At 41.3% G+C, this 20,139-nt stretch overlaps 3 protein-coding genes across 3 annotated transcripts; 2 read left to right on the top strand and 1 right to left on the bottom strand.

Moving 5' to 3' along the window:
• The first annotated feature begins 2,707 nt into the window (after nucleotides 1–2,707).
• On the top strand, nucleotides 2,708–5,270 carry atp5meb (ATP synthase membrane subunit eb). Its single transcript, XM_084358898.1, has 4 exons — nucleotides 2,708–2,831; nucleotides 4,203–4,257; nucleotides 4,755–4,853; nucleotides 4,947–5,270. The coding sequence occupies exons 1-4, from the start codon at nucleotides 2,796–2,798 to the stop codon at nucleotides 4,970–4,972; spliced, it is 216 nt and encodes a 71-aa protein (XP_084215024.1). The 5' UTR covers nucleotides 2,708–2,795; the 3' UTR covers nucleotides 4,973–5,270.
• A 4,335-nt stretch (nucleotides 5,271–9,605) lies between these two features.
• LOC311261528 (purpurin-like) lies at nucleotides 9,606–11,709 on the top strand (the record flags this gene model as incomplete). Its single annotated transcript, XM_084360233.1, has 5 exons — nucleotides 9,606–9,719; nucleotides 9,923–10,059; nucleotides 10,182–10,294; nucleotides 10,376–10,588; nucleotides 11,308–11,709. The coding sequence occupies 5 exons, from the start codon at nucleotides 9,606–9,608 to the stop codon at nucleotides 11,316–11,318; spliced, it is 588 nt and encodes a 195-aa protein (XP_084216359.1). The 3' UTR covers nucleotides 11,319–11,709.
• Nucleotides 11,710–11,840: 131 nt separating this feature from the next.
• idua (alpha-L-iduronidase) lies at nucleotides 11,841–18,890 on the bottom strand. Its single transcript, XM_084360039.1, has 14 exons — nucleotides 18,582–18,890; nucleotides 17,968–18,108; nucleotides 16,904–16,986; nucleotides 16,540–16,647; nucleotides 15,921–16,016; nucleotides 15,586–15,788; nucleotides 14,999–15,178; nucleotides 14,620–14,836; nucleotides 14,307–14,516; nucleotides 14,090–14,211; nucleotides 13,801–13,926; nucleotides 13,644–13,720; nucleotides 12,883–12,983; nucleotides 11,841–12,776 (listed from the first exon to the last, which is right to left on the bottom strand). The coding sequence occupies exons 1-14, from the start codon at nucleotides 18,716–18,718 to the stop codon at nucleotides 12,676–12,678; spliced, it is 1,902 nt and encodes a 633-aa protein (XP_084216165.1). The 5' UTR covers nucleotides 18,719–18,890; the 3' UTR covers nucleotides 11,841–12,675.
• Nucleotides 18,891–20,139: the final 1,249 nt, after the last annotated feature.

The following is a 20,139-nucleotide window of genomic DNA, read 5'->3' as shown; positions in this document are numbered from 1 at the left end:
TTTAATTCAAGTATGACTTTTGGGTACTTTTGACTGCTTACATCGTTACTGTCGTCCAGAATGAGACGATGATTTTTGTGACTTAAAATCAAATTCAAAATGTGTGAAAATATGTTTTATAAGCAGTCGTTCAGGAACCAGCATCGATCTGAGGAACACGCATCAGCTTCTGTCTCTGTTGCAATGTTTTGATGTGCTGCTGCTTACAGAGTGTGCTACACCTCCACAGACAGGTGTTGCTTCACCTCCACAGACAGGTGCTGCTTCACCTTCACAGACAGGTGTTGCTACACCTCCACAGGTGCTGCTTCACCTTCATGGACAGGTGCTGCTTCACCTTCACAGACAGGTGTTGCTACACCTCCACAGGTGCTGCTACACCTTCACAGACAGGTGTTGCTACACCTTCACAGACAGGTGCTGCTTCACCTGTTTGACCTGTTCGATAGTTTTGCCTACAAAGTGTGCAGTATGATTTAAATGCCACTAAGTCACATAATGCAGTGTGACGCTCTGCTTCAATAAACATTTTACTGCTCACTGAACTCTCATTCTTGACTGCCAACGTCTCTACTGACCTCTTCTGGATGACATCTGCTATTGCAACAAACCTTTTCTCTGTGTGTAGTAAGCTGAATATTTTAGTTCAGTAATAATTACAGGTGGTGCAAGATATGGATCCTTTCAGCTGATTCCAATAAAATAACTTCTTACATTTTTACATTTTAAAAATAAGTTTCATAACCTGTATTTTATGCACACCTGAGGGTAAGACACACTCACATATACTGATGACTGATGATTTAATTCCTCTTCTCCGTCCACTTCTTCTTCTATTTCCCAATATCAGGCTGATAATTTCTTGGTCTGACATATATCGTGCATCCACTATTTACTATTGATGCTATTAAATAACAGAAACAAAACATAGAATAGAGCGATTCAGCATTTTCTAACAGCTGCTGATTTGAGGCAGATGCATTAAAGCAACAACACAGACTGAATACTACTTAAATTATCTCGAGAGGTAAGATTTGTCGAGACTGTTGGAGATATCATGGAAGATGTGACAGGTCTCCGATCCCATCATACTGGATTGATTAATAAAATGAGATATGGGATATACAACAGGATGTGTCCGGAGAGCAATTAATAAAAAGATCGTGGCTGCAGCGTTTTAAGATGGAGAGAAAGCACATGACACAGTTCTCTGAGGAGACAGTGAAGGTCTTGATTGGATAATATTTTTTTTTCTAATAGGAGAACTAAACATCTAAAATAAGATCATAAATATTAGCAAAGATTTGTTCTGTATTTCTATATTATTTGCCATTATAAATATGTACATATAGCTATATTATATAATTATTAATCTATGTAACTAACTAGTCAATTCAGTTTAAAGGAGCACTCTGTAGTTTTGGTGAAGAAATATTAAATCAGAAGAGAAAGATCTTCATTGGCTGATATTAAACAAACTATGTTTATCATACTCATACTTTGTTTATATGTGGCGGACCCTGCCACCTTTCTCAGCAGTGTTCTGGGACCTTATTTTCCTCTAAGAACAGCTTGTTTTTTCACTTATGGAAACTTGTATTATTACCTCATTAATATTGTAAATATTAAAATTCTGAGCTTGAATTTCACAGTGTCCTTTAAATGGGCTTTATTGGCGTGAGACATAACAAAGTAGAGCCCGACCGATATATCGGCTGGCCGATATTATCGGCCGATATTAGGCATTTTCCAAACTATCGGTATCGGCATTTATAATGGCCGATAAATGAATATTTAAAAAATAAAATAAGAACGGACGAAACACCCTTCAACCATGTTATAAGTGTTGGCGTTGCATATTTATTCCACCAGAGGACACTCTACAACGTCCCTGTTGGTGGCACTCGTGTTTAGAACGCCACAAACCCGACAACCAGCTGATCCAGCCAGAGTCGGGCAGAGCGAACCAGTTACCCACGACTGAGATCATCGGTGGAGTGTGTTCATGGCAACTGTCACGAGAAATACATTGCTTGAATGACAATTAAAAGAACATCCTCATCAGTTCTCTTAACTCAAATAAGCATGACAAAATTTGTGACTACCATGTCCAGTTTTGCTGCTGTTAGGTGTAAGCCGAGAGTGAAACTGAATTAGCAAGTAATTTTGATGTTCCTCTGTTCTGTTGTGACAATAAAACAAACAAGTTTATTTTTAAACTGCATTATCATATTATTTCAGTGAGGACTCATAAATAACTACAAATAACTAATGTTACGGAAATCTGTTGTATGTTTTATTACACGTTTCTGGATTTTTTTAATATATATATATATATATATATATATATCGGCTGATATATCGGAATATCGGATTTTTAAATCACCAAATATTTGTATCGGTATCGGCCTTAAAAATCCTTTATCGGTCGGGCTCTATAACAAAGCAATGTTAAAATAAAAAAAAATGTATATAAACAGAATAAATGTCATTTTCATTGTTAGTAAATCATATAAACAGATGAGTAAAAAATACATTACAAACATGTAGACTCACAGTTTATAAAGTTTAAAACAGTGACGACTGAAAACTTTAATTTCTTGGAGAACAATCTACAAATCGCCACTGAGGTGATTTTAGTTTCCTCCAGCAGGTGGCAGCAGCAGTTCCACAATGACGACATCTCTTTATGAGCTGCGGTTAAAAAAAAAACACAGAGAAGAAGAAGACTCTCTTCCCAGAATCCCCTGCGGTGATAAAGTGACCTCTGCTAGCTGTTAGCCTGCTGGGAAACTATGGCTCCTCCGGTCGCAGTGTCGCCTCTGATCAAGGTTCGTGTCGCAGAACAAAGAATATAAAAATGTTTATTCAGGTTTTGGTGTGAAATTAAATTTGCGGTCGTGGTTCAGTTTGTTCGCTGCACGGAGCACGCTAACCTGCTAACCGCTAGCAAGGGAGCCTGCTAGCTAAGAGCTAGTTGTATCGCTGCAACGTTACTGAAGCTTGTTGTCAAACCAAGACCTGATAAGTAAACACAGTTGTTTTGAAGTGGATCATGATGCATTTGTTGGATGTTAACGTGCATTACCGGAATATTATGTTACCTTTGATTTTGCTAAAGGCTCAGACGATCGGCTCCATTGAAACTTAGCAGCGCTACTGACTTATAAATAGAAACGTCCTTGGATATAACAGACATAAAATCCACCAGTGTGCAATTTATTAACGACATTGCATCCTTTACTTCTGCAAAAGTTTACCTACAGTAAAGTATTTAATTCACCTGTAACTCATCATGTTTTAGACTCAGCTTGTCGCCCACTGCTGGTACTTTTCACCTCTTACAGGCTGCAAACAACAGATGGACAAGATGTTCAGGTTCAGATTTTATTGAAACGGAAGCTTCTCGGTGGATTCTGTTTTTGCCGAATTCAAGACTCGTTTCCAACCTTTCTGCAAACCTAGAATTGAACTGCGTTAGATGTGTAGTTTGTGCCCATGACCAATGTCTCATTAAACTACTACAGTAATATAGGGAGTTCAGTGGGTGAAGCAATGCTCAGAAGGGCTGAATACAATTTCTTAAACTAAGGCTTCTTGTCTGACTGCACGATTGATTGAAATATAATCAAAAGCGCAATATGTCCAAGTGTAATATTAACATCACAAGAAGCTGCTAGTTTTGATAACCTGTGTGTCAAACAGCCTTATGATGAATGACCTACACATGTTCTCCAGATGTAAGAAAACAGACTCCAACAAATGTCACATCATCATCTTTTAAGAGTTTCTACAGTTAAAATGAAAGTTATGATACAAAAATCAAATCAAATCAAATCAAATTTTATTTGTATAGCCCAAATTCACAAATCACAGTTTGCCTCAGAGGGCTTTACAATCTGTACAGAGACGACACCCTCTGTCCTTCGACCCTCGATTCGAGTGAGGAAAAACTTGCCCCAAAAATGATTGTTCCCACTAATTTTGAGTCACATCTGTCAGAATATTATGCAGCCTTAGCAACTAGGTATTCTTGATTGGTTATTTTTATTCATGTAGAAGTGATGAAGCCTCTGAGTGAGTCCAGTTATCGTCACCTTAATATTATAAAAACTTTCTTTCACCTGAATGACTGAGAATATATGAAGACTTTGCTGTGACGGTGCGACTGGTATTAATTTGGATCTTTTTCTCCTTCACAGACAGCAAGATATTCAGCTTTGATCGCTGGGATCATCTACGGCAAAAGGAGATATGGTGAGTTATTCTCAGTCATTGTACACAGTGTACTTTACTGGAACACCTGTGAGATACAACCATGTTAAGCACTCAGCAGCTTGGTGTCGCAGTGTTGCCTCACAGCATGAAGGTCCTGGGTTCATATCCCTCTGAGATCTCTGTGCGGACTTTACATTACGTACGTTAGGTTGATCTGGAGCTGGTCCCCAGGCACTTACACGGGTTAAATGTAGAGTACCAGTTTCCATATGTTGTACATTGTATGATATGTGATCTCCGAGGTGGAGAGAAAAGAAATACTGCGAGAATCACAGATCCTGCTTTTGATTTTGATGGAAGCTCATTTCAATTGTAACACCCCGACAGATTTTTAAGGCCAGGGACTGCATCCAAGTGAAGTAAAGGCTGAAACATCTATGTTCAATTCCTGCTGCATATTTTTAAAGGAGGATGAGACACTTTAGACTCGTACTCGATCATTTCCTTAATGAATGTTTCTTTCTTGTTTGTCTCAGACCACCTGAAGCCGATTGCAGCAGAGGAGAGGAGGATCGAGGAGGAGGAGAAAAAGGCTCGTGAGGAGCAGGAGCGCATTGCCAAGCAGCTAGCAGAAGGTAGCCTCATCGGCCTCGTCCATCACGTGTCTACATGTTCAGTCATCTGCATGTTGCTCTTGTGAATCATATTTCTATCTTCTCTCCTCACAGCGAGTGAAGACACCATCCTGAAGTAAAGCTGCTGAGCTCTCAGGATTTTCTATGTGCAATCTCCAACCTCTGCCTCCTTCTCCTGGAGCAACGATGGCGACGTCGTGTCCCGACCTGTCAGACACTCCCGTGTTGTGGACGTTTTCACTGTTACCTTGAATATTTCAGCTCCTCTCTGGACCACACAGTGATGTAAACTTAGTTACATGATATGAAATAAAGCTCTTTAACTCAGCATTTTTAGACTGCAAATGCAGCCGCACTCATAAGTTATTAAGCTCACGTTTGTAATGAAGCAATTCCATAAATGCAGAAGAACATGAACATGTAGTCTTTGTCTTTGTTTACGAGCGTGACCTCTGATTCTCCTGCAGTCACTGTTACAGATGTTACAATAAAATTATTTTATCATCACAATAAAGGCAGCGTTTTTAATTTAAATCATGTTAACCTGCTTCCTGTTTCACAACAACTTTCAGGATCACTACAGGATCTTCTTTACTTATTTTTAGGGCTGTTTTGATACGATAACTATCTGCAATGCCTCCGATGCTGCAATTAGGTATTGACGAGTATGTGAATCTATGAACCTTTCCACTTTCCAGAACTTTTCCCTGTTCGTGTCATGGATTTTCACCAAAAAATCATGTTAAAACTTTACGCATGTGCGTCCTGGACCACATTGAAGGACCGCCTGCTCACCTGACCTCTGAAACAAGAAGCAGCCACAGACAGAATGGATTACACACTGATCTCTGTGCTTCACTGTAATCTAAATGACATGTTTGGTCTGTTAACCTGCCAAAATGAACAGCTGATGTTTGTGAACACGCTGTTTCAACTGATCCAACCATTGAACTAGTAACCACAATATCACCAGACTCCCTTAACAAATCATGCAATTTAAAGAGTTGATGCATTCAGACAAAATTAACAAACTTTGCAAAACCTTGCTACGACAGATTCTGAATCATCGTCTCCTTGTAAATTCAGCATTAAATGAAAACAGTCAGTTGTGTGTTTCCTTGTAAAAAGTGTCAGTTTGTGGCAGCATGGCTGTACCAGCCTGTCTGCTTCTGTGTCTAAAGTGCTAAAGTCTTACCTGCCAACATTTAGCAGCTGTTTGAACACACTGTTTACACTGATTTCACCATTTACACTCAATTTATGAAAGAAGAAACATTTTATTGATGCTAAACATGTCACATTTTACAAATACACTAAACAGCTTTGTCCCCAGACTCCCTTAACAAATGTGTCAGTTTAGTGAGTTGTTGAGTTGGAGACACTTTATAAACTGTGTGAAACTCTGTCTCTGACTGATTCTGACTTATTTGGGTCTTCATAATAATTCAGCAATTGTTGACCTCGAGGTCATTCAGACGTCAGGTGTGAACCGACAGACTTGAAGCTTTCAGCTTGTGATCGGATCGCTCAGGATGGATGTTAGTACCAGGTCTGATTTCACTGGAGATGTCCCAAATAAGAAACAAATCTCTTTTAAATGTATAAAACACAAAGAATGCCTGTTCTTATATTCATCTCTGACAATCAGCTGTTCTTATCGTCGTTATGCAACCTCACAGTGACCCAACGTGGCTCCATCATGTCTACCTGGTCTCACCTCCAGTTAAGTAAGTGTGTGTCAAGAGGATCATTTAAATGTAGCTTTTGTTTTCAGATTAGAGAGTTAACGCTGTTGACGGGTCACGTGTCAGACTGACAGTTTTGACAGGACGCAGCAGCACAGAGAACTTACCTAATGTCCTCAGGACAGGTTATTATCGGACCAACAACAATGTCAGGCCGACTAAAAATACAGCTGAACTTACTGACACGCTCCGAGTCTTTTCTCAGCTCTCACCTACTGTTGTTAACCAAAATACCTGGTCAGGAGCAGCGAGGGGAGTCGTCGCATGACTGGGATTACAGTGATCTGCTCACAGCATCTTTTGTGTCATTTTTAAAAAACAATAAAAACAATAATTTGCCTCAAACTTTGACTTTAAGTGTTTTAATGACATGTAAGATTTCAATTAAATTCTATTAACCAAGTTCAATTTAAAGTGTCACATTAGATGCAACGTTGTTCTGTCAGGTTGAGTCAATGTGAATAAATTAAATAAATTGAATGAGACTTTTAGATAAACCTTAATTTGTTTATTAAATTATTATTATGTAGAAATGGAACTTTTATATAACAGTAATGTGTTTTTAAGAGTTTATTCTAAAAGTAATGACTTCAAATTATATTTCTGTTTTTCTGTAACAAATCCAAATCTAATTATTTAATTTATTTTCACAGACTCGACGTGCGACTGTTTACACTGAACTTGTGCCGTAACTTCAGACAGAAATGTGCATTTTAAAGTCACTGAGGCAGAGTTAAGCAGGAGATTTAAAAAAAAACTGAATAAGACATGAGAGATGATGAATTAAAACAAAACAACGTGAGCTTAGAAACATTAGCAAGTCTAAAAATAGGCTTCTCTTTTTGAGAAAAGACAGAAATGATCTTGATAAATTCATCTGAAGCAGCACTGTCTGGATGAAGCTGTGTTGCTGGAGTAGAGCCGCTCGCTGTGGTCGGCTGGTTTTAACGGCTGCTGGTGCAGAACTGGTGTAAACTTCCTTCAGCGCGCCTCAGCTGTTCCCTCCTCACGTCTCCACCTGGATAACAGGTGGAGGCTCTGGCAGCGTTCAGTGTTGAGGAGAAGTGAACTACGAGTCATTAAACTGGAAGTTAAACTACTTTTTGTGGAGTTAACTTCTGAAACTACAAACAAATTTAGGCCATAAAAAGAAAAGGACTCAGTTTTTCTCTCCTGTAACTCAAAGCTGACATTCCTGCACTTTCCCGTGAATACTGGGTTTTATTTTTTTTAGTAAACCAAACTAAATGTCTTTGTTGTGTAGTTCAACTTGTTCCAGTGTGAAGTCAGTGGTAGCTTTCAGAGTAGCTTCTGCATTAAGATGGTGTTACTTAACCGAGCGACTGACAGCAGGCCGACCAGCTGAGCCCTGCTGACATCACATGAATCAAGGCTCAGAGCTGCTTCTTGTATTTCATAAGGACTAAAAATGTTATTATTCCTTTTATTATTATTGTTCGTAAATGTGAAAATGCTTCTTTGTCCTTCATTTTCACATCTTTAAACTTTGTGGATTTTTTATGTTTTACATCAAAATAAACAGTTTTGTCTCTGAACAGAGCACTGATGGAAAAATGAAATAATAATAATAAATAATAGAAGCGGACAGTTTGTTTTTTTATGTTCGATGGCTGATGAAATAAATTAATTTAAAAAAGTGCTACTTTGTAACTAGTAACTAAAGTCATCAAATAAATGCAGTGGAGTGGAAGTAAAAAGTAGCAGAAAATAATAATACTCAAGTACAAATACCTTAAATTGTGCTTAAGTACAGTACTAAATGTACTCGGTTACATTTCATCACTGCTCAAGAATAAACTGCAATACTCATGAAGTTTTTACAGTTCTGTTTTTATAATCTAGTACTTCAGTAAATATTTGAGGTACTTGTACTTGAGTATTTCCATTTTCTGCTACTTTATACTTCTACTCCACTACACTCAGGTAGATAATCTGTCCTCCCACAGTAAACAGTATGTACATACAGGTTAATATACGCATCTCTTACTTTTAGTGGTACTTTTGACAAATTACTTTTGTTATTTAGTACATTTACTTAGTTACATTTCATCACTGCCCAAGAATCAAATGGTCACGATCATGACGAGCAGCATTTTTACTGCTTTTTTATACTTCAGTACAAATTTCAAACTACAAATACCTCAAAATTGTACTAAAGTACAGTACTGGTTTCATTATTCTGTAGCCGTGACATCAACATTTACTTCATGATGATACTCGAGTACTATTCATATGGGTGACTTGCAGTTTTACTCAAGTAATATTATAACACCATATCTTTTTTTTTTTTTTACCAAGTATCACGTTTGGGTACTTGTACAACACTCTGCTTGGGAGCAGTAGATTGTAGATTTGGGAATATTTTACCTGAAGATGGACGATAAAAACAAGAGATGTCTGGATTCAAACAAGCCAAAATCATAATAAAATCTTACGTCTCAGAGTTTCAATCAGCCTGCATCAGATTACTCTCTCAGCAGGTGTCAACAAATCTTTATAGGTGCACCTGTGTGCTCAGGTAAACACCTTCGCCGTGGACGTGTGACTTGAGGCTCAGGTGGCGACCTCTTGACCCCGGAGCGTCTGCCGTTATGTATCTCATTATAGAGCCCTCAAACACATTACATAAAGCCTATACACTGCTGAAAGCAAGCGATCATCAGCTTACTGTGGGGGATTTCGTTAACTGGATTAACGCTAGATTTAAACTCTGCATTTAGGTTCAAGAAGTGAAAATAATCAGTGAGCCCGTCTGTGCTGCGGGTATAAAGAGGCTCGCTGCCGTCTTCTCAGCACACCGCAGCAACTCTGCACCGACAACTTCCTGCCGCTTCAATCTACACTCGAGGTAAGGAGGAGTTGTATTTCTTTAGCTAGACTCTTCAAACTGTGCTGGAAACTGCATTATTCTATGATTAAAGTAGCATAAAGAACTGTAAATAAAGAATAATCCCACGTTAACGTGCTCGGCTTCGGTTCTGCCAGGATGGACTTCCACATGTTCGCCCTGGTGCTGCTGATCCTGGCCTGCGTGGAGCAGAGCCTGGCCTCCTGCGTGGTCGACAGCTTCACGGTCAAAGACGACTTCGACCCCCAGAGAGTGAGTACACCAAAGTGTTGACATTGTCAAACATTCAAAATATTTAAAACGAGATAAAACCTGATCTTTAATGCCAGGAGAGAGAGCTGGCCTGCATCTTGAACCAAATAATAATTATAGTAAAAATAAAAGTACCTGAAAGTCAAACTTCTGACACAGTACAGTTTGTGTATCATATTCATCTTTGTGTTTTCCCCCGACAGTATGCAGGGAAGTGGTACGCTCTGCAGAAGAAGGACCCTGAGGGTTTGTTCCTGCAGGACAACATCTCTGCTGAATACACTGTTGGAGACGACGGCTCCATGGTCGCCTCCTCCAGGGGCAGAGTCACTCTCTTTGGGTGGGTGTTTGTCATTTAAAGAAATCTATCTGGTAGCAGAGGTAAAGTTACATGTTTAAATACGTAAAGGTTTCCATCCCTGCTTAGATATGTGACTGATTTAACATTTACTTGACATCCAGGTTCTGGGTCGTGTGTGCCGACATGGCTGCTCAGTACTCCGTACCCGACCCCGGCACCCCCGGCAAGATGTTCATGAACTACCAGGGACTGGCCAGCTACCTGTCCAGTGGCGGTAAGCCTCCTCAGGTGTTCTCACACACACACCATCTCTCTCACACAATCGAGGCTGACTTCTCCCTCTCTGCTCCTTCAGGTGACAACTACTGGGTCATTGACACCGACTATGACAACTACGCCCTCACCTACGCCTGCCGCAGCGTGAAGGACGACGGAAGCTGCGAGGACGGCTACTCCCTGGTCTTCTCACGCAACCCCCGTGGCCTCCCCCCCGCCATCCAGAAAGTCGTCCGCCAAAAGCAAGAGGAGATCTGCATGGCCGGAGAGTTCCAGCCTGTGCTGCAGTCCGGTACGTACTCAGTCCACCACATCCAGCTAACAGAGCGACCGATGAGCAAAAGGATCGAGTTGATGCACATCTTTACATTTAACAAACCAAAAAATAATTAAATTCAGTCATGTTCACCTCACTCCAATGCTGATAGAAAGTCGAGGGAAGTTTCGTGGTCTACAAAACATTTCTGGAGCTTCACAGCGAAAACAGTGTTGCAGCGTTCTGCTAAACAGCTGCTGCAGGTGGGGACCACCAGAAATGATTACTTAATAATAAAATGGCTCCATACAGCTCATCTGGTGTAGCCCAAGTCTCCAAAAGCCCCGAGATCCCAAACTGATTTGAAAAGAAGTTGTTTACATCCTCGTTCCATCCGAAAGGTCAGCATCCTCCAAGTACAACAGGACATCATCAGCGTACAATGAAATACAGCATTGTCGGGCGGCAGCTGATGATTATTGTCGTTGTGGATTAATCTGTTGATTATTTTCCCGATTAATTGGTTAGTTGTTTGGTCAGCTCGTCTCATGTAATCCAAGTCTCCTGAGGCCCAAAAGATCCCAAATTGATTTGAAATGACGTTATTTTCACCTTGAAGCACGTCAAGCTCACGCACCCACTTCAGACACATTAACACGTTTACAACTAATCTGAACTGCTTTTATTCTCCATGTTTGGAGTAAATGTGACACAAACTGATCTAACACCGTTTCCTCTCCTCTATCTCTGAACAGGAGCTTGCTAAACTCGTGCTGATCTGGAGTTTGTTCAGCCCTTCATCAGACTGGATTGATCATCAGATAGAGCACCTCTCAGAAACACAAAGAGGAGAATAATCCTTTCATCTTAAGATTTGTTCCAACGTCACAGGAAACAATAATCAGACAAATCCAGTTCAACTCCCTTTTAAAACATGTCATTAACACCACCAAGATGAAAATATGCATCCAAGCCAAATCCAATGTAAACTCTGACTGTTTGTACAGTATTGTCACGCTGAACGGTAACATCTGCTCTGTGGAAACATCCTTTAATGCTGACAATAAATTTTGTAAAGAAACTCTGTTGTACTTGTTTTTGTAAAAAACGACTGTCGGGAACGTTGACTTTGTGTTTTATGTGTTTGCATCAGTAAAAGTTTGATCACTAATCAAGTATAAAAAATAGAAAATTAAAAATCTATAAACAGATTACAGATAAAAGATAAATGCATCCATTTGATTTGCTTGTCTGATTGTAACAGTGAGATCAGTGAATGATTCATCTCATTGATCAGTGATATTATTTATTTTTCGTACCAATAACAACATACAGGGTTCCTGCACATTTTCCAGATTTGACATCCGAGTACAAAAAGTTATAAGTTTACATTCTGTGTGTTATTATGCTGCCAAATATCTGCCAGAAGATTGAAGAATCATAGTTTTATACATCATTTAACACCAAACCATGGAAATGATGATGAACGCAGCTTCAGATGTTTGTTTCCCTTTCACAGTAAAAACGGTCCATTAACTTTTCTGATGACGACGTCACTGCTCAACTCATAAATGTCTTCTTTCATACTAATTTAGTTGTGGACAGGCTGATGTACAACACAGAGGCAGCTGGTCTGGTGATAGACTATATTTTCTTACCGTCAACAAATCCCATCAAGTCAACAATTAATTATATCCAGCTAACAAGTATTATGTGTGATGCAAATGCATCATACTTGACATATTATTCTTCTGGGCCATTGAGCTGTTGTCCAAAATTATTAAAAACTAAAGTACCAGCCATGATAATCACGTTTCTGTGAGCTTGATGCTGCCAGCAGCGACTTTAAAAAGGTTTCTACCAGGACAGACTGTGTTCACTCCCTTTGTCTATGTGCACAAGTTAATAAAACTCCAGCAGCTTCAGAAATTAATGAATTTGAGCTGATGATTATCAGATTTAATCACTTACATTCAATACTCTTAAAGTGGTCTGTTGAAGACGAGCAAAAACAAACAAATAACCCAGCCTGTGAAATGTAACGTCTGTGTCATATAATCAGCACACTGACCTCTTTAAAACATATCTAAGCTGTAGAAAACACCTGATATGAGTATTGACCTCTACTGCTCCTCCGAGTACCTCTCTGGCAGCGAGTACGACCCGGGCCGTCCCCAGTAGTCCACAGCTCGAACTCTGTACAGACCTCCGACCTCCTGGTCCACTACACAACACAACACAACACAACACAACACAACACAACACAGTTTATGCAACATGTAGTTTAAAAAAGAAAATTCAGTGTTGTTGCTCTTTGAAACAGTTCTCACCAGGTGAGTGAACATAAGAAGTGAAGACGGTGTCTTGAGAATTAATTCTGCTGAAAACCTTCTGGTCTGAGGAGAATTCCACCTCGAACGTCTTAATGCATCTGCAGATACGAAGACATTCAAACTCATCAGTGAGGGAGGAAGCAGTGGTTCCTGTTGCTGTGGTCACATTTCATGTGTTCTGCATTTAACAGTCATACTGAGGTTAATCTGCTGCACCGCTGCACAACTACAGGAGCCCTGAGGGGACAGTGTTTTGATCTGTGAAGCTTTGGCAGCTGATTTTCTTTCTCTTTTTTTCTTCTCAGGATTATTTTTTAAGTGGTTGTTTTTGTAGGACTGGATTCAGCCACCAGGCAGCGCCACCTGCATTCATATCTTCTACTAGGTGAGTTTTATTTCATCCGGCCGGGGCTACAGGCCAAAACTGGCCCGCTGTAACGTTCAATGATGCTCGTCAGATGATGAATCACTGTTCATATTTTGGGTTTTTTTTATAATCTGAGCATGGCAGGCAGAGTGACACTTGCACAGGAAGTCTTTCTTCTTTTTTCAGAGTGCTCTGTCTGTTTCTGTTGGCCCCTCCCTGTGGACACAGACCCTGAGGGACTAGTTGTTCCTGTGGCCCCCCGCTTATGTTTTGGCCCTCCGGGGCACTTTAAACACGAGACATGATAATAATGTTGCTTTGCTAAAAAGTAGAGTAAAGTTTTTAGCTGCCAAAACTTCCCAAAAATAAAGAAATAATCACGTTCACCTACTTGGAGTCAACGCAGCGGTCCGACCACACGATCAGGACTTGTCCTTTGGTGATGCTGATGAAGCGTAATCCATTGGCCTGATCACAAAGTCGGAAAAGTTTATGATCATCTCCTCTGGAACACTTAACACTGTTGTTCAGGTTGTGGTGGTACTGACCTGGTCTGGCGCTGCTTTGGGCCGAGCACACACATGGACGAGGAGGACGGAGGGCAGAGACAGTTTGGCTTTCAGAGTCAGAGTGTCTCCTGCAGGAACTTCCCACGGTCCGTCGACACGAGGCTCCTGACAAAATGACATCCGACGTGTTAATTAAAGCTGCACAGAGCAAGATGTTCAGTCCACGAACACAGCTGGATTCTGAACACTGTGAGAGGAGGAGACGAGCAGAGCGTAGGAGCATCGGCCCTGAGAGGAAAGTGAGGAGAAGAATCCAGTCTGGTCTCACCTGAACGCTCCTGAGGCGTCTGAACTGCTGTGCTGTGGGGAAGTCGGGGCTGCCCATGCTCCGCCACAGCTCGTACGGGTTCGTCACGTTGTTGTCGATGTAATACACAACATACACCAGACCTGGAGACACACAGACTGATTAACAGGCAGGACTGGCAGGAACCGCTCACTCGGACCTGAGAAGATTCTCTCCAGCAGCATTTTGTCAAACGTACCCTCATGTGCCGCCAGTCCTCTCAACGACACGGTGACATCATCGGTGTCGGTGGAGGTGCTGTTGTCGTCACTGTTGTAGACCAGCACCGCCGCCTGCCAGCTGTCTGAGCCGCCGGGTGATTTTGGTTTGTGGCTGCTGGCGAGAACTCCCATCGTGCTGCTGTTGGTTCCTGCTGAGCTCCGAACCTGAGCCAGAACCTGAGTCTCTCCTTAAGATGAATCACACACAGGGAAAAAGATCTGCTCAGACCGGGTATCAACATCATCCTGAGTGATCTGATCACAGATCTGTACGAGTAAAGAGCTACTCACCTAACAGAGCCAGCAGGCCCATGACGGTGAGGACGGGCTTCCTGATGAGCTGCACGTGAGGCGGCTGGGTGTTGTTGACCTGGAAGCGGGCGGTCAGTGTGCGCTGGGTGAACTGGTGAGGGTGGAAGCTGAGGAAGGCGTTGTCGTTGCTCAGCAGGGTGTAGTTGATGGTGCTGTTCGGGTCTGCCAGCAGGAGGTCCTGGTGCTGGTGGATCACCTGTTGGAGGGAGCAGGACAGAGGATTATATTCTGTTTTTATTTTAAGTTATATTTTGTTTTTACTTGCCGAGGTTTGTGACAGAATCTAGTTCAGTCGACACTTCAGTCGGTCTTCACCCTCCGGCGAACAAACATGATGTCGCTCGTCCCTCCAGCTCACCTTCACCACCATCGCAGCGTAGGTGACGTCAGCCCTCCACTCCTGAGGCCTGGACCAGCCCACCAGCGGGTCGGCCTCATCGTTGAACACCGGCAGACTCCTGAACCGGGGGAACCGCTCCTGGATCTCCTCCATGGTCTCGACCTCCTGCTGGAGGATGGGCAAGGACAAGCCTCCTCCCTGAGGGACAGAGACAGGAAGTCAGCTTCCACAACGACATCAGCACAAATAATTACACAGGATGTAGTTTCTGCGGCGACGGGTCTCCCAATCAAAACAAAGGACGTAAGAAGCGTGGGATGATGGGAGATGTTGTCTTCAGTCGGAGCTCTGGAAGGCTGAAAAAAAAAGATGTACATACTTTTGCGAGATCTTGCAAAAACCACCACTCCAGATGAAAATCTATATTTTCATTCACGTTACGTTTGGTCTCTTTTTCATGTCACAGTTGTCAGGAACGGTACATCTGGACACTAAAACTCTCCACTGGAACCAAAAACAACCTCTTTCTCTCAGGACGTCTCGCAGCTGTAAGTACTTCATTTGACAGACACAAATCTAAAACCTCCCTTTCAGTTTGTTCTGACCTTCTTGTGCAGGGCGATGTAGTCGATCCTGACCCCGGTCTCTCCAGTGAACACGTTGGTGCCGTTGTAGCAGTGCTGCAGCATGGCCCAGCAGAACGGCGAGTGAGGAGGAGAGTGACAGGAGTCCCCCGGACCCCCGAACCTCAGGAGGCTGCTGGCAGCACGAAGACCCTCCGAACAGGCGTCATAGTAGTTGAGAAACCCTGAGGAGAAGTTTGTGACACCACAGAAGAGCTCATACACAGCACAGCACAGCAGGCTGGTTGGAGATAATGTATCTTTAAAACTATAAATCCTATGACATGAAAGTGTGTTAGGATGCACAGCGGCTTCACCTTGAACTGACACGCTGACGTTGTCAAAGTCGTGGTTGTTGGGTTCGTTCCACGTCTCAAAGTTCCACTGAGAAACGCTTCCCAGGCCGAACTTATCTGTGATTTATAATCAATAATCAAAAACATGACATCACATCATGCAGGAGCACATTCAGTTTTAGTTTACTTATAGTTGTTGGTTACGTAAATTTATTTATGGAGATTTATTCCTGAGTGTTTCTGAGAAGGATAAACAGGCTGAAATTATCCAGCAATGTTTGATATTTAATTAGAAAATACAATTCTTATCAATCGAACAGATACATAAATATAAACGTATTTTTCTGAGTAACTTCGATCAAAGTAGGCTGAAAAGTCTGTCACGTCTCATCACGTATTTTTACAGACCGTGATTACAGGATACGGAGTCGATAAATATCCACACTGAATATTTGAGAATATTTGACCTTTTAATGAAAATTGTAAATCTTATCTCTCAATGTCGTGTTGATTTTTTACTTGTGGTATCGAGCATCGGCATTTTTCGAGGTAGAGAATCGAAGTTAGAGATTTGTGTATCGTGACAACACAAGTATGGAGCACACACATCATACAATAAATACAAACGGCTGTCACTCACCGATGTACCTCTTGGCGATGAGATAAACCAGATTTCTCCACTCGATCACCTGAGATTTGTCCTCGAAGTCGGTGAAGTAGTTTGAGACGCTGCCCATCAGTTCAAAACCTGAAAAAAAGAGAAAGATAATAACAGACAACAGAGATCAGCTGATATCGGATCTGACCAGCTGAGCTTTTTGATCTGTAAACATCAGATTCTGCTCTGATCGACGGGAGGAGAGCTCAGAGATTACTTTTAAACTTCTGGGATTAAAAAGTGGATTTATCTTCTCTCCTGTTGATCAACCTGATCTGGGACAAAAGAGCCTCAATAATGTTCAGTGAACATGACGCAGGATCAAAGAAGAGACACTTTTCAATACCTGGTCGGAGGCCGTTAATCCACAGGAGATCGATCAGCTGGTCCAGTTTAGTGAAGTTGTACTGAGGTCGTCCACCAATATCTCTACAACAACAACAACAACAACAACATCACACAGCTGTAACTCGTCAGAAAACCAGCAACAGAAATGTCATAATACAATCCTGTGTTGCATAAAGATAATTAATTTTGAATCCATCAATAGATCTTTGATTTTACTAAGAGGCCGTTCACAGTTGGTATCAAACATCCGTCCTGAGTGATCCGATCACAAGTGGACGCTTTCAGTCATTAACATGCTTCTCACACACAGATCTCACCTCCCCGCTCTACATGCAAATAAACATCACTGGGACAAACAGACATGATGTTTTTACACAAGTAAAGAAAGAAGTTCATGTAGAACATTTGCTGAATTTACAAGAAGGAACAAATAAGTCAGAATGAGTCAGAGACAGAGTTTCACACAGTTTATAAAGTGTCTCCAACTCAACAACTCACTAAACTGACACATTTGTAAAGGGAGTCTGGGGACAAAGAAGTCGCCTATACTGGTTACTGTTTAGTGTGTTTGTAAAATGTGACATGTGACATGTTTAGATCAATAAAATGTTTCTTCTCTCATAAATTGAGTGTAAATGGTGAAATCAGTGTAAACAGTGTATTCAAACAGCTGCTAAATGTTGGCAGGTAAGACTTTAGCACTTTAGACACAGAAGCAGACAGGCTGGTACAGCCATGCTGCCACAAACTGACACTTTGTACAAGGAAACAAACAACTGACTGTTTTCATTTAATGCTGAATTTACAAGAAGGAACAAATAAGTCAGAATCAGTCAGAGACAGAGTTTCACTACGTTACAAAGTTTGTTTTAACTCAACAACTCTTAAAATCACCACATTTGTTTAGGGAGTCTGGTGCTGTTGTGTTACTGGTTCAATGGCTGGATCAGGTGAAACAGACGGTGTGTTCAAACACCTGCTGCTGACAGTGACAGGTTAACAGAGTACAAACATGTAATTGACATTACAGTGGAGCACCTGCAGATCAGACAGTGTACTTACTGTGCGGTGACCAGCTCCAACATCCAGTGTATCCTGACCTGCTGGATCCCTCCATGGGGGACCGAGCCCACGTAGGCCAGGTTCAGCTGCTGGTCGATGCTCAGGTCAAACTGGTGGGCCTGGGTGTGAGGGAGCGGGGGGCTGAACACAAGCAAGAGCCTATTTATACACGTCTGAGGTGGAGCATGTAGTGACATCTAGTGCTGAGGTTACAGACTGAAAAAATCTGAATATCTGTTCAAAATATTACACATTTTTACGCCACTAAATCCAATAAAAAGAAATGTCTCATTCAACCAGTAGAGGGCGACATTTCTGCATTGATTTTGAGTCAATATGTCACATGACCTGGAATCTATTGAAAAAAATGCTACATTTTCATTAAAAACATTAATATAAAATATAACGAGCACCAAAATCTTTAATAAAGTGCTGTGTCCGATTCATCCTGAGCAGTGGGACTATTCGGCATTGATTCTGAGTGAATTGGTCACATGACCTGGAATCTAGGTCTGTTTTTTCCCGATGACAACATTAACGTTGTTCCAGTCAGTGACTTGGTGACATCAGTGTTCAGGATGACTTGAGAATAAACCCGGTTCACGTTGACCCACCAGAAACCAGTGCTCCTCCAGAAGTGCTTCAGCTCTCCTGCTGCTCTCTGCACATCCACCCTGACGACGTGCGAAGCTGCTGAAGTTTCGCTGAAGTTGAGCAGAAACACCAGAACAGAGAAACGTGTCCACAGCATGTCTGCGGCTGAACATGGCGGATAAAGAGCCGTGACGTCAGTCCTGACGGCGCCGCGTCCCGCGCACGTGCTCACACAGGTGAGAGTAACAGAAACACACCTGAAACACCTTTCTTACATTTCTGCTCGTTTCAACAGACTCAACAGACTCAACACATTCAACAGACCCGTGGACGCGGGGAGCAGTCGCAGTCAGCTGAGCGTGATGACGTTTAATTCGTGCGACGCTGTTGTTTACGGAAGTAAAGTTTGTTTTGATGAAAAAGAGCAAATTAAAAGTTTTCACAACAAATTCTTGATGTACAAAAATACTTCATTAAAATGAGATAAGTGTGTAATTAAAGTTTGGGTGCACTTCAGTAATTATACTATAGAGCGTAAACAAGATCAATAAATCAAGTTTATAAACGAGTTTAGATTGTTGTTCTTGTCCCTGAAAAAGTCCAGACAGATGAAGACATTTCTCGTTTTTGTTGTCTTGATTTCTGCTCCTTATTTTGGATCTTTGATTTCTTTGCTCCATTTTGTGTTTTTCATTTTTGTGCCTCGTCACAGGAAACATTTTACTGCAACATCACTTATTTTACTTTCCATACTTCAAGATCGTTTTCCTGATAGTACTCACATACTTTTACTTAATAAGATTTTGAATGCAGGACAGAGTATTTTCTCAGTGGGATCTGTGTACTTTTACTTCAGTAAAGGATCTGAATACTTCTCCCTCCACTGGTCTTTGAAAATATGCATGTCAGGACTAAGTCTGACTATCAAAGAGACAACTTCTCTTTGACCTCCAGCAACTTAAATTCTTCTTCTTCTGCTTGTTTGACCCAAAACTGTGGAACAACCTCCACTTTGATCTGACAACTCCTTCATTTAAACAGGAAATTAAGGACTTTTATTGTGTTTGTGTTTTTGTTTGTTTTGCATAACTTATTGTTCTATTTGGTTGTTTTAACTTATTCATATTCATCCTGGTTTGTTTAGCTGTTCTGGCTGCATCTTTGCACAAAAAGTGCTGCACAAATAAAGTTATTATCAATATTATCACTATCTTTATCCGACAGCCTGACAGTGCAAAGACTAAAATGTTGCACCTGGATCAGCTCCAGCTGTCGGTGGCTTCATCAGTGCGGAGCCACAAAGTTTACTTGTACAGAAAAACGTGAGGTTTAGATTTCCACAGTCGAATAAGACCCGTTTGGTTGCTCGTTTGATGTCATGTAGAAATCTGTGACCTCATGCAACTTAAGATCTCGTGCACAATGAAGACAAACTTAACGAGGATTACACAGTCGTTTCCTTCCTGCAGCCGCCGATAGCGAAGAATAACAGCAGATTATTATGACGTCACAGTGAAACTGACCTTAAAGACAGAAAATGTCAAAACTGTTTTAAAAGAATTTTGTCAAAATTATCAT

The sequence above is a fragment of the Pagrus pagrus genome (genome assembly GCF_965226575.1).
Source record: "Pagrus pagrus genome assembly, chromosome: 8".
NCBI lineage: Eukaryota > Metazoa > Chordata > Actinopteri > Spariformes > Sparidae > Pagrus > Pagrus pagrus.
This window is presented reverse-complemented; position numbering and strand designations above follow the sequence as displayed.

Coding starts and splice junctions, on each gene's coding strand:
- idua (XM_084360039.1), bottom strand. CDS start 18,718: ATGCTGTGGACACGTTTCTCTGTTCTGGTGTTTCTGCTCAACTTCAGC. Junction 16,987..17,967: donor TTGGAGCTGGTCACCGCACA/GTAAGTACACTG, acceptor TTGTTGTTGTAG/AGATATTGGTGGACGACCTC. Junction 14,212..14,306: donor AGGACTGGCGGCACATGAGG/GTACGTTTGACA, acceptor GTGTGTCTCCAG/GTCTGGTGTATGTTGTGTAT.
- atp5meb (XM_084358898.1), top strand. CDS start 2,796: ATGGCTCCTCCGGTCGCAGTGTCGCCTCTGATCAAG. Junction 2,832..4,202: donor CAGTGTCGCCTCTGATCAAG/GTTCGTGTCGCA, acceptor TCTCCTTCACAG/ACAGCAAGATATTCAGCTTT. Junction 4,258..4,754: donor CTACGGCAAAAGGAGATATG/GTGAGTTATTCT, acceptor TGTTTGTCTCAG/ACCACCTGAAGCCGATTGCA.